General features: G+C 37.8%; 1 protein-coding gene across 1 annotated transcript in view; it reads right to left on the reverse strand.

Moving 5' to 3' along the window:
* si:dkey-121b10.7 (heparan sulfate glucosamine 3-O-sulfotransferase 6) overlaps positions 1 to 13,710 on the reverse strand; it is a 76,381-nt gene extending 62,671 nt beyond the window's left edge. Inside the window, exon 1 of the mRNA XM_057826719.1 lies at positions 13,001 to 13,710. Within this exon, the coding sequence (XP_057682702.1) occupies positions 13,001 to 13,446 (446 nt within the window). The 5' untranslated portion in view covers positions 13,447 to 13,710. The remainder of the gene's footprint in view (positions 1 to 13,000) is intronic.
* Positions 13,711 to 14,317: the final 607 nt, after the last annotated feature.

Here is a 14,317-nt window from a genome sequence, read left to right on the forward strand (position 1 = left end):
TGAATCTGTTAACTAGTCTTTAACACTCAAAACAAGATGGAGAAAATTATTTGACTAGATTTAACAAAAATTATCAGGTTAGGACGTTATAAATTTGAGGTGTGAAAGTTAGTCCAGTACATGTCAATTAGGGGTGTAACGGTACACAAAAATCTCACTTCAGTACGTAACTCGGTTTTGAGGTCACAGTTCGGTTCATTTTCGGTACAGTAAGAAAACAAAATGCAAAATATAAATGTGCTAGTTGTTTATTAAACACCTTTGTGCTTTCAACAATAGGAACATTAGCCTATACAAAGCTAGAATTCTGCTCAAAAAGTAGCGGGTATTTAAAGATAATCCAACAACAATTTGCCTTTCAGACCCCGCGTATTGGTCAGCTTTCTTTCTGAAAGAAAGAAGAAAAAAAAAGTCCAGTGCTAATGAGAAAAGCAATCCCAATGATAAAGATTTTAACATGTATTTTACAAATGAAATGCCTCAATGAATCTTGAATTTTTTTTGTTATGAACGGTTTTCAAAAGCTTTATTGGTGGATTTTCTCAAGTTAAAGCGCCACACAGAAATTAATACATTTAAGTGTGTAAGTAGGATCTGTGTATTATTCTTATTAATTAATTATAGGTGTTTTAGCTCATTTCAATTTATTTTATTTAAACGGGCTATTATTTATTTCATTATGTGTTTATATTTTACAAATGCGATGTAGTATTCATTTATATTATATTTTATGTTGTATAAATTTAGTTCCTATGTGAATATTAGTTCCTACTTGTTTTGTTGTGGTAGGAGGGTTTTGTATTGAACACGGGTCCTTGTTGGTTATTATTATAGCAGAGAAGACAGCAGTAAATCAACAAAGACAAGTCAACTGTGCCCCGATCTGCCACTCAAGAGATCTGATGGACTCAAAAAGTGGGTTATGATTGCATATTAGTTTGAAAATCGACCGGATCCACCGTATTTTTACACGAGTGACTTCCGGTCGCCCCGCTCCTAGCTACCGGTAGTAGTATTGACACAGGAGGGTCATGTCTCGCGTCAAATAATAAACTCTGCCGTTCTTTTCACGTGTGTCGTGTTGAGCCGCTTCTGGGACGCGTCTAACACGCGGCCGCACTGTGACTGGTGTGCAATTGCTGATTGACTTTAACGCCCGCGTTTCACTGCATTTTCGCGGCGGCCACGTTGTCGCACCGTTGACTTTTCTGGATTATACTGTCCTACCGTGTTGATCCTCATGATAGTAGAGAAGACAGAGTAAATATAACCTACACAAAGAAACTGTAACCCGATCAACTCACAACCTTGAAAAGTAAGGGTTACATTACGTCAGAAACACGTTCGGTATGCCTCCATTCCGAACCGAGCACCAGGTACCGAAACGTACAATACAAATACTGTACATGGACCGTTACACCCTTAATGTCAATGCAGATTTACTTTGCATTAATCATTTAGCCTATCAATTAATTAGGTTAATATTAGTGAGAAATGTAGCCCTGACCCCCGTTCACCCAATATGTTTGGTCTTATAAATGTTATGCTGTTTTAACGTCCCTACCAATACTGAGACCAAACCTACGCCCTTGGTGTCAAGCAAAATGTATTCAGCCATGACTATGAAGAAATATAATTATATATCATTAGAGACTTATTTGGAACTCATCAGTGCTCAACCCAGACTAACTGTAATTGTTCTATGAAAGCTGGCATTATGTTCCTCCATAAAGAGCAATGGCTGTATTTCGTGATGGCAGCTTGAACCTAAATCTTCACAACATGCTCCGAACCGATGGCGTATATTTATATTGAACCACTATTTCAGAGCTTGCTCATATCATGATACATATAAAGTATGAAACAGGAACTCAGAGTTTCCCCTACACATAAAAGATTGCGCACCTTCACACCAAAATAAAAGCCACCACACCTAAAAAATGAGATGTTTTCATTTTTTTTTTCTTAAGGCCATTTCAAACTTGCGGCAGCCTGGTGTGAAGGGTTCAGGGTCAACCTATTCATTGTTTATTGCAATGTCCTTAACTAAGCGCGGCCCCCTAAGCAAGAGAGAGCGGTTGCATGTCGCGGCAGCCCACTGTTTTTTTGTAATTGTTTTTTATTATTATTGCCACAATAAAGTGGGTAAGCCAATACTAACTCCTCTCCTTCTTCCACCACCATCCGGGTCATGACAGTATTTTGGATCGGACTTTCCAGCGAAAGGGAGCGGTGGACGGCCGTTTTGGACAGAACGGCAAGTTTGAATGAAATTGCACTGAGAGGTGGGGCCCAAAATAGAGCCTCAACACATCCGATAGCAGAGAGGCAGGCGTACTTATATCTGTGCTATCAGGCTGTTTCAGCGGACGGATATTAGCAAACACGGCTGACGAAACCTTGATATATGCACTTTTTTTTCAAGTTTCACGAGCCACATATTATGCAGAATGGACTTGGTTGTAGGCACTTTTCTCCATAAAAAAGCTCCGCCCGCAGCACACAGCCAACAGCAGCTAAAGTTGCTGTTTACCTTGACTGGCGCCGGGCAGCTCTAGGTCTGCAAACACCCTAGTAATTGTGGCCAACCAATAGATGGAGACCTATACAAATCTTTATTCAGATTATAGCGTAGACAGGGATAGTGATGTGTCAAGAGCCAAAGGCCAGATTGCAGCCGTTAATAAATTATTTATTTCTCTCAGTTCGCGAGACCACTGATCTACAGTATACCTTGTGAGCGAGTATTTTCCAAGTTGTGAGCAAAAAAGTTCAGATAATTATGTACTTCAATAAAAATCTTTGAGTGTTCCCCATTCCACATAATAGCCATAGTTAGACAAGCATACCGTCAGTGGTTCCCCCCACATTGCTTTCATCGATAACACAAAACAAACGTTGGTTCAGTATTAAATGTTTTCTTTAAAAAAAATTTTACATATTCTTTTATTATTTTCAGAGGATGATAAACTGGCACATAAAAATCAGCTTTCCTGTGTGGATCAAACTTGAAACTTTAAAGTGAAAATGCATTGAGAGCCCTTGCAGTTTCAGTTTTTGCCAGAAGAAGTCACTTGTCATGAAGCTTCATGTACTGAACCTATTCTCGAAGAAATTTGCCCAAGTGGTTCGAAGCTTCTCAAAAGCTTCATTGGCCATCACTAGCTGTATTGAAGAAGATGCCCCTGAATCGGCCAAGCAGACTGATGATAAACTATTATTCTTCATTTAAGAAAACACAGTATGTGTAGTTTATGGCCCCGTCATACCAACCCTTGGCCATACCGTACTGTGCTTAAATAGAAACAAAATCCCTATGAAAATCCTCAGTCATTTTTCACAGAAGACAAGCTTGGTTGGATCACTGCACTTTTCCTCTCTCGTGAAAATGCAGCTGCAGCTTGGCTCAGACATTGTCTGACATATGTCATCCAGGATGAAACATCCACTTTACAATGAGAGCTCCTCATCCCAGGATTTTTGTCTCACACAAATTCATGCATTTGTGCATGATAGCATGACTGCTGTGAATTGACCAAATTAAGCTGTCTTGAGATAATTAAGCCTTATAAAAGCTAACTTCGTAGATTTCATAATGATATTGACGGGTCAGATTCGACCTTCACTGTGCCACGCCTTCAAGTAGGGGGCCCTCCCACAATCAGCTTCAGTTATTCGCAGTCGGTCGCAGCGACACGTGCAGCCATCCAACTCCAGATTTAGGTTGAAAAAGTACGAAAGCTGTACAGCATACAAGCAGGAAGGATTGTTTCAGGAGTGATTTTTCTCGAGGATTCAAGGTAATTGTTATATTTTTCGCTTTTTCACAAGAATTTTCAACGTAAAAAGCTCTTTGTTGTAAGGCTGCCGCCACGTTGTATAACAGATTAGCAGCATTGTTCGACATATTTACGTAAACTAAATGCTCACTGCCCGGTTTTTGGCTTTTTTAACAAAGAATCGAGACTGTTTTCCGTTCATATCTATAAAGAATTCAGGGATTTAAGCATTTATTCACAAAAACTTTCACCGGAAAAGCTCTGTTTACATATGGCGGCCGCCACACTGACTAACAGATTAGCATCGTACTTCAACATATTTATGTAAAATGAATGATAACTCCATGGTTTTTTAATTTTTTTTTTTATTTTTATGCTTTTATCAAGAATTGAGACTGTTTTACATCCACGTCTATAAAGAATTCAGGGATTTAAGCATTTATTCACAAAAATTTTCACCTAAAAAGTTCTGTTTACATATGACGGCCGCCACATTGACTAACAGACTAGTATCGTACTTCGACATATTTACGTAAAATAAATGTTAACTGCACAGATTTTTTTTTTTTTTTTTGCTTTAAACCAAGACTCGAGACTGTTTTACGTCCATACCAATAAAGAATTCTGGGATTTAAGCATTTATTCACAAGAATTTTCAACCAATTAAAGCTCTTTGTCTGTTATTCCACTCGGTCAGCTTGGACGGCCACGCCAACAATGCTGGCCCGCTATTAATCGGCCCCGCGTCCTGTCAATATCATTATGAAGTCTATGGTAACTTGATGGTGTTCATCATTCAGTCACATGGTGAAAAAATTGGGCCTACCTTTACTTAGGGCGGTACTTCTCAAATCGTGGGGGTATGCGGAACATACTTTTTTGTCGTACTCGAATAACGTGCAATTTCTTATCCAATTCCACTTAAAGGGTGGCAATTCCAAGTCCACTCAGAGAATTGATTTTGGCAGGCTTTTTTAATTTTCGTCTTGGTCTTAAGTCTCCGACGATAATACTTATTAGTAGAATGTCCCGATCGTGCCAATCGATCGGGTCCGATCACGTCATTTTCAAAGTATCGGAATCGGCAAAAAAATATCGGACATGCCTTTTTTTTAATATATATAAATATTTTTTAATTAAATCGTTTTCTAATTGTATTTAACGTTACAGACATAATATGTTACACTCATCCAGGGTCTTTAGTTTAGGCTTAAGGTAGGGTTATCAAATTTATCCCAATATTAATTTTTTAAAAAATGTATCACGTTAAAATATTTAACGCAATTAATGCATGCGCTGCACGACCCACTCACGCATTGTCGCGCTCAATTTGTAATGGCGCCGTTTACCCTATATAGAGAGCTAAAACACAGTATAAAATGAGTACAGTGAATTTTGGCAGCCTTTAGAGCCTTTTTTTAATTAGCTAAAGCCTTACAATCCCTCTCCCTACCATTAGGAATATCGTGAGAAGCAATGTCGGGATGCAAGGTAGTAATTGATCTTTTTCTTAACACCCTATGTTATTTCCCAACGCAGAGAAGATATATCAACTGGTAGCACTACGCACAGTCATGGTTGCACTTCCCATCATGCATTTGGGCATGGCTACAGTATCATTTACTGAAAGCTCAACAAATACACTAGATGGCAATATTTAGTCACAAACAAAGTCACATTTATCCTTTAAGAATTACAAGTCTTTCTATCCGTGGATCCCCCTCACAGAAAGAATGTTAATAATGTAAATGCCATCTTGAGGACTTATTGTCATAATAAACAAATACAGTACTTATGTACTGTATGTTGAATGTATATATTCGTCCGAGTTTTATTCATTTTTTTCTTAATGCATTGCCAAAATGTATATGATTGGGAAAAATTATCGGGAATGATTGGAAATGAATCGGGAGCAAAAAAAAGCAATCGGATCGGGAAATATCAGGATCGGCAGATACTCAAACTAAAACGATCGGGATCGGATCGGGAGGAAAAAAACATGATCGGAACAACCCTACTTATTAGTCTACGTCAGGGGTGCCCAAGTCCGGTCCTCGAGAGCCCCTATCCAGTTTGTTTTCCATGTCTCCCTTCTTGAACACACCTGAATCAAATGATCAGCTCATCAGCAAGCTCTGCAGGAGACTGATAATGATCCTGATTATTTGAGTCAGGTGTGTTGGACGAGGGAGAAATGGAAAACAAGCTGGATAGGGGCTCTCGAGGACTGGACTTGAGCACCCTGGTTTACGTCATATTTTAGTAATCTCAAAATGTGTTTGTCTTCGTCTAGTTTTTGTTGACGAAAACTCGACTAATTTCGTCTAGTTTTAGTCAACGTGTACAAAAAAAATTTTGGTCTGTGAAATTTTAAAAAATTTACTCCAAAAAAATAAATAAAGGTTTCCAACTATTTCGAATGAACATTGACAGACGAGCACATATTGTAGCGTCTACAAGGACAACACCAACTTGGTAATAATACACACTCAGCAGGAAAACATTATTTTCCATTAATTATATGCACCTGGACACCACAAACTGGATGTAAAAAAAAAGTCGTCCGAGAGTAAGAGGACGCTCACTGTTGCATTAGCCTGATACTAACGCAAATGTGAATGCTATGCTAACGCTATGAGTTACGTTGAGTGTCTGATGATTACTCAGCTCAGACCTTTAAAGGGGAAAGCAACATTGCATATTTTCTGTGGCCAAGAAAAATAAAAAAAAATCAAGCAAGCCTTGAGAGACACTGCACTGGTGAGTGGGGGGTGGGGGGTGCAGCACGTCACATGAATGGCAATACACATTTTGTGAACATGTGACGGAAACTATTGCACGTTTTCGTCTTGTTTTCGTCTCGTCAGACGAAAACTGCCATTGGGCTCGTTATGTTTTAGTCAGCCCAAAAACGTTTTTAGCTTGTTATCATCTCGTCATCGTTATGAAAAAAGTGTTCGTTGACAAAAGATTTTCGTTATCATCATCGTTGACAAAAACAACACTGGTGCACAATATAGTTGCATTAAACAAGAGCACGCAGTAAAGAACAGGATATATGAAGTCGCCCAATAGCTAAGACGAGGAAATATAACAAAGACTACATCGCGTTTGGCTTCACTTTTAATACAGTAGGAGGTCAGGAAAGAACGGTATGTTTACTGTGTCCAAAAATGTTGGCAGCGGATAGCATGAAGCGAAAGCAATGAAGACGTCACTTAAAGACATTAGACTCCAATCAGATTGATAAGCCACTTGAATTTTTTTTCAGCGAAAACGTGCCGAATATTGCCATCAATCGCTCCACTTTGTGAACGCTACATCAGTAAACTAGCGAGCACTGTTAGCATAATACAAGGTGTCATTCCAAGTTACTTAGTGCAAAGAAATAAAAAAAAATAATAATAAAAAAAACATACCGTTGCAGAGGAGCTGATACTACCTGACATATAATACATGGTGTTGGTCATGCTGGACGATACTAAGTGCTGCAAAAATGAAAACTGTCCCTCTGTGCAATGACACTAGTTTTTGTTTTATTAATGTTTGTTTGGCATATTGCACTCTGAGTTAATGTTGCTAATTGATTTGAATTTACTATCATTTATTGATTTTATTAAAATTGTATTTTTCAGTGTCAAATAGTCAAAAAATGTGCCTTGAATGCAAAGGCGTAGGTTTGCATAGGAACGGTTGGGGCAAAACACTACCAACTTTTTAGGATGGTCAAAATATCCCACCAAATTTTAAGCAATCTTTTTTGGTTTATATATAATGAGTTCAGATATAGCAAATTTAGATTCCTATATGTTGTAAGGATAAAATAGACCCTACCATTATTAAGTGAATTATTTTCATTATGATCAGATTTACATTCATACCTTGTGTGCCGGTCCATATTTTTCCCCTCAAACGCATGCTTGATTGGCTGATAACTTGACCCCCCCCACCACCCACCCACAACCACCACCACCACCACCACACATACACGCATGCTCACACAGCCCCGACAAATTCATGTCGACAACATGTCGCCTCCTCTGCCCCTTTCCAAGAGAAGGGATAGGGAAGTTTTTTCGGCCAGCTGCAGCCACTGTTATAGTAATATAAAAAGACATCAATGTTGTGGAGGTGGGGGAAACACCATTAACTTTGTTACTGAAAGTCCGACCTGCATTAGAGTTAGCATAAAATTAAACTGTGTGAACTTGCTAACCTGCAAAACTACTGCGGTGAGGCCAGCCTCTACAAGGAACAACGAAGTCAAACTTGCTGTCCTTCATTTTGATCACTGTTTGTATTATGTGCATTACGGTAATGTAACACAGTGGCTTCAGAGTGTAAGTCCCTTTTTAAAAAAAAAAAAAAAATGAGCCATCCAAAAATGGGTCCACTTCAGGGGGACACTGACATGAACATGAACATGAACATGAACTGACATGAAAAAAAAATCTGTGAAATGAAATCACACATCAGAATTTTATGAGAGTACTTTGGTTAGAGTCTTGTGGTAGTCTAGTATGATTCAGATGTAGATGGATATGTCAGATTTTTTTTCATGAATTTTTTCCCAAATTTATATTACAATACTTTAGTTTGAGTCTTGGGGTCCAGTGTCCCCAAGAAGTGGACCCAAAATTGGATCCCTCCCCATTTTTTAATACAGGGACACGCACTTCAAAATGTATCTTTAGTAGTTGTGTTAATAAAGTTATACTGTACTTTGATGTATATATTTTTTTCTTTAATGTTAACAAGTAAACAATGTTATGCAGAGGTGTGCTTATAGTAATTTTATAGACAAATGATACTATTTACAGTGGCGGCAGAAAGTTTGGGAGATATGAAACATACTAGTCCTAAAAAAATTAGCTAATTGTGATAAAGTTCATTATTTTCTGTAATGTGCTGATAAACATTAGACTTTCATATATTTTAGATTCATTACACACAACTGAAGTAGTTCAAGCCTTTTATTGTTTTAATATTGATGATTTTGGCAAAACAGTCAAGAAAAAACAAAAATCTCTATCTCATACAATTAGCACATTTCATCCGACCAGTACAGAAAAGTGTTTTTTTAATACAAAAAAAAGTCAACCTTCAATTAATTATATCGGCTATGCACTCAATACTTGGTCCGGAATCCTTTTGCAGAAATGACTGCTTCATTGCGGCATGGCATGGAGGCAATCAGCGTGTGGCACTGCTGGTGTGTTATTGAGGCCCAGGATGCTTCGATAGCAGCCTTAAGCTCATCCACAGTGTTGGGTCTGGTGTCGCTCAACTTCCTCTTCACAATATCCCACAGATTCTCTATGGAGTTCAGGTCAGGAGAGTTGGCAGGCCAATTGAGCACAGCAATGCCATAGTAAACCATTTACTAGTGGTTTTGGCACTGTGAGCAGGTGCCAGGTCGTGCTGAAAAATGAAATCTTCATCTCCATAAAACTTTTCAGCAGATGGAAGCATGAAGTGCACCAAAATCTCCTGATAGCTAGCTGTATTGACCCTGCCCTTGATAAAACACAGTAGACCAACACCAGCAGCTAGAATGGCACCCCAGACCATCACTGACTGTGGGTACTTGACACTGGGCTTCAGGCATTTTGACATTTCCTTCTCCCCAGCCTTCCTCCAAACTCTGGCACCTTCATTTCCGAATGACATGCAAAATTTGCTTTCATCTGAAAAAAGTACTTTGGACCACTGAGCAACAGTCCAGTGCTGTTTCTCTGTAGCCCAGGTCAGGTGCTTCTGCCGCTGTTTCAGGTTCAAAAGTGGCCTGGGGAATGCGGCACCTGTAGCCCATTTCCAGCACACGCCTGTGCACGGTGGCTTTGGATGTTTCTACTCCAGACTCAGTCCACTGTTTCTGCAGGTCCCCTAAGGTCTGGAAAAGGCCCTTCTCCACAATCTTTCTCAGGGTGCGGTCACCTCTTCTGGTTGTGCAGCGTTTCCTGCCACACTTTTTCCTTCCCACAGACTTCCCACTGAGGTGTCTTGATACAGCACTCTGGGAACAGCCTATTTGCTCGAAATTTCTTTCTGTGTTTTAGCCTCTTCCCTCTTGGGTGTCAATGATGGCTTTCTGGACAGCAGTCATGTCGACAGTCTTGCCCATGATTCCGGTTTTGAGTAACGAACCAGGCTGGGAGGGAGTTTTTAAAAGCCTCAGGAATCTTTCGCAAGGGTTTTGAGTTAATTTGTTGATTCAGATGATTAGGTTAGTAGCTTCTTTAGAGTACTTCTTCATGATATGCTAATTTTTTGAGATAGGGATTATTATTTTTTTTTTTTTAAACTTTTTTGCCAAAATCTTCAATATCAAAACAATAAAAGCAAAAAAAAAAAAGGCTTGAACTACTTCAGTTGTGTGTAATGAATCTAAAATCATAAATATATGAAAGTCTAATGTTTATCAGCACATTACATAAAATAATGAACTTTATCATAAAATGCTAATTTTTTTAGAAAGACCAGTACTTCTTCTTGCGGGGGAACGTAACAGAAAATAATTGAGAAGCACTGATTTAGTGTAACATCTACATTTGGGATTGATTTATTGTCAACTGTTTGAAATGGGGATGTGCGTATGCACAATAATCCTATCGCAGGATGTGCGATTATTTTTTTTTTTTAAGCAAGTAAACTTTTGGTTTGCTTCATAAAAACAGCAAGTGTGCAAAGACATGTGTTCCTGTATGCCTTGATCATTCACAGATAAACCCCCTTAGCCTGAATTAAATGGTATTATATGAGTACAATCATATATCGCGGTTTTGCCATTTTTTGCACTTTCAGTTCTTAAATAAATGAATAACAAATACAAAAATAAATTGAAGCACCTTAAATCTATAATTCAACAATAGAAAAAAATTACAGAACCTAAGATAACATTTTTATGATGAAGACTATGACAAATTCTTTAAAGAATATAAAATGGAAAAAAATAAGAATACAAGAAATAAAATACTGAATGCAATACACTAATATAAAAACATGGTCAGAGTCAAGCAAAGTCTTCCTCAACAGAGCTATTCAAGTCATCTGGTGAAAATTCTTCTAGTTTTAATATTGCAATACATATCGCAAACCCCCAAAAAGTCGCAATGTGAATTTTTTCCAATATAGTTCAGCCCTAGTTTGAAACTTTTCCAAGACAAAAATGCCACAGGTATGTAACTAACGTGCAGTAATGGCAGTGCTTTTGAAGAACCAGTGGAAAGACTTTGCATCACTAACTGTACAATGATCTACACATCTTGGCCATTTCTTGGCTACCGGTCAAGCAAAACAAAACAGTCTGGTTGTGCAACATGTACTATGCGTATGTGCACAATGTTAAACGTTTGTAGCTTCCCTTTGTCTGGTCACATATTTAAATACAACTATAAAATTATTTTATAGAGGTGCAACAATTAATCTATCAATCGACAATTAATCAACAACTATTTTGATAACTAATTAATCGCTTGGGACTTCTTCACCTTAAACTTGTCTAAATTCTTGAAATGATAACACACATGTAACTCCTCTGTTGTAAATACTGTATTTTTAGATTTATTCATCATATTTCTGTTAAGTCAAAGTACTAGGACATGAACAAACTTTTTTAAGTGTTTTAATTGACTCTCTTACATAATTAACACATCAATGGATTCAGTAAGGTGTAAAAACACAAAGCTAACGTGTATATACTATGAAAAACACCTATGTACAAGTTATATTTATGGGGCGCCGTTTGTAAAGCAGCACATGCTGAAAATTACGACAACATTTTCTCACATTTAACGCCACACAGTTTTTAACACATGGTGTGACATTTTTAGAGTCACTTTTTTTTTGTGTGCAAATTTACAACAGTATTTAGCAACTTAAATATTTATTTTTAAATAAGAAGTTTTGGACCTGATTGTTTAAATCCAGAACTAAATATTTAATTTAATTCTTAAATTTATATCCGATATCATAAAATCTTAAATCTGGAAATGGTTGGAACTAAATATTTAGCTTAACATGCAAATTCACATGACCGGAATTAACAAAATAAAAGCTGGTGGAGCAGCTCAGACTGTCCGTTTACGTTGCTTGAAAATGAATAAAACCTACTCAATGGTGGCTGTCTGCTCTTGGACTTAGGTCATTGTGATACTAACAATATATAGGTAAAATACATATTTAGGAGAAACTATTTAAAAAGAGTATTTTGTGTGCTCCAGCTTTTATTTTGTTACTTCCGGTCTCCGGTCATGTGAATTTGCATATTAAGCTAAATATTTAGTTCCGACCGTTTCCTGATTTAACATTTAGGATATAGGATATAAGTTTAAGATTTAAATTAAATATTTAGTTCTGGATTTAAAAAATCAGGTCCAAAACTTCTTACTTAAAAATAAACATTTAAGTTGCTAAATAATGTTGTAAATGTGCAAAAAAAAAAGTGACTCTAAAAATTTCACACCATTTTAAACACTGTGGCGCTAAATGTGAGTAAATGTCGTAATTTTGAGCATGTGCTGCTTTACAAACGGCGCCCCATATATATTCACGTTACGTATATATTAAGCAATACTTATTCATAAATGTTTTAATTGACTCTTACATAATTAACACAAGAATGGATTCAGTAATGTGTAAAAACACAAAACGAATGTGTATATACAATGAAAAACAATTGTAAAAAGTTAAAATAGTGCATGTGCATTTTTTGAGTGTAGCTTCTTAAGAAGGCAACGACAACTAATCAATTAATACATTGGTTGCCAACAGATTTGATAATCGATACAGTTGTAGACTACAGTTAAGTCAAGAAGCTGTCATAAAATATTATTTTTGAAATAAATAGTCATCCATTTTGCCGTCATTGCTCCTTACAACATGCTTTAAACAACTTCAAGGTAAATTGTGAAGGTAATTGAACAAAGTTACATTTATCCGATTAGTTGATTAATCGTTTGATTGATTGTCCGATTAATCAATTATGAAAATAATCGTTAGTTGCAGCCCTAATAAAATACATGCGTTATTCCAGTATCTCCTTAAGGAAAAAACAATGAGTCTGAGAACATTGAAATAAAATAAGTATACATTCAGAAGCAACATGTGAAATAAATTAAGCGAATTCAAATGTGCCAATATTTTGTCAGTAATCTGATTCTCCTAATTCAATTTGGGGATTTCTACTGCATTAGCGTGTCATTGGTGCTATCTGATCTTACCTGTACCAGTCCAGTCCCTTATCATAGAAGCGGTCAAAGAAGTGAGGCTCTGCTCCGACTGCTCTCACGTCCGGATGGATGCGCAAGAACTCCAACAGAGCCCTCGTTCCTCCCTTCTTCACCCCGATGATGATGGCCTGAGGAAACTTTTTGCTCCCAAAGTTATTCGCAATGGCCATCGTATTATTTGTGCTCGTAGCAACGTCCGAGAACTGGTCCGGAGCATCTGCTTGCTTTGGTGACGTCTCGTGTGCCTCGTTGTAGACATTTTTGTCCATGTGGCTACTCTTTTGGTCATACACGGGTCTCGGTAAGGACTCGCAGAATCCGTTCAGACAGTAAAAGAGATAGACAAAGAGGATGATCATGGTCAAGAAAACGGACAGCTTGGACTGCACCTTGAGGTGTCCGAAGTTGAATGCAGCTCTCCATTTACTACATCCCATGAGTCTTCATAGTTATGTTTTTTTTTTTTTTAAAAGGCACGTTTCAAGAGACGGAAGAAGAAGCTGAGCGGGAGCAAGTGGTGCCAAAGTTGCGCCGCGTGCGTCAAAACGCGCTCCATACTGTTCCTCGGTGACACGCGCGCTTCTGTCCCCGTCCGGAACGCTTAACTCCAGACACCTTGAGAACCTCCCGATGAGAGTTGTGAGGGCTGAGGGTCCCGCACGAATCCTGCCTAACTCGAGGGTGTCTATGGGGAAACAGTCTTCTGCACTGCCAAACAATTCCACGCCCTTGTAATCAGAACGCACGCCCCTCCAAAATAATTATCAGACGCCTCCTCGCTTATAGCACAGCGTTTGCCAAGCAAGTGAAAAGAAATTAATTTTAAAGAAAATCCCAGGGTTTTGAGCACATTTGGGAGCCGAGTATTTAGTCGGATTTCTGTAGCTTTTCAGTGCTCATCTGCTGTGTGCATATTAGGGGTGTGACAATGTATATGGTAGGGATGGGAATCTCTGGCACGAAGTCGATTCGATATGTATCTAGATACACAGGTTACGATTCGATTAAAAAATTATACATTCTTAAGGCCGAGTGATTCGATATGATTCGATACGGTTTAAGAACGATACGGTTCGATACAGAGTAAAAACGATACCATAGTAAACATTTGTTGTGTGTGTTCGTACAGTATTTTAAACATATAAAACAAAGATTAAAGATTAAATTAAACAACAAAATTTCATACCAATGTTACGTTTTATTTTTTTATGAAAAAAAAAAGCTTACTATATGATCGTCATTTTGTTGGATGGGATTGATAATAAAATATAACTCCAGTGACAGACAACAATAAAGTGCAGTAATTTA

Source organism: Corythoichthys intestinalis, chromosome 21, assembly GCF_030265065.1.
Source record: "Corythoichthys intestinalis isolate RoL2023-P3 chromosome 21, ASM3026506v1, whole genome shotgun sequence".
In the NCBI taxonomy this organism is placed as follows: Eukaryota; Metazoa; Chordata; class Actinopteri; order Syngnathiformes; family Syngnathidae; genus Corythoichthys; species Corythoichthys intestinalis.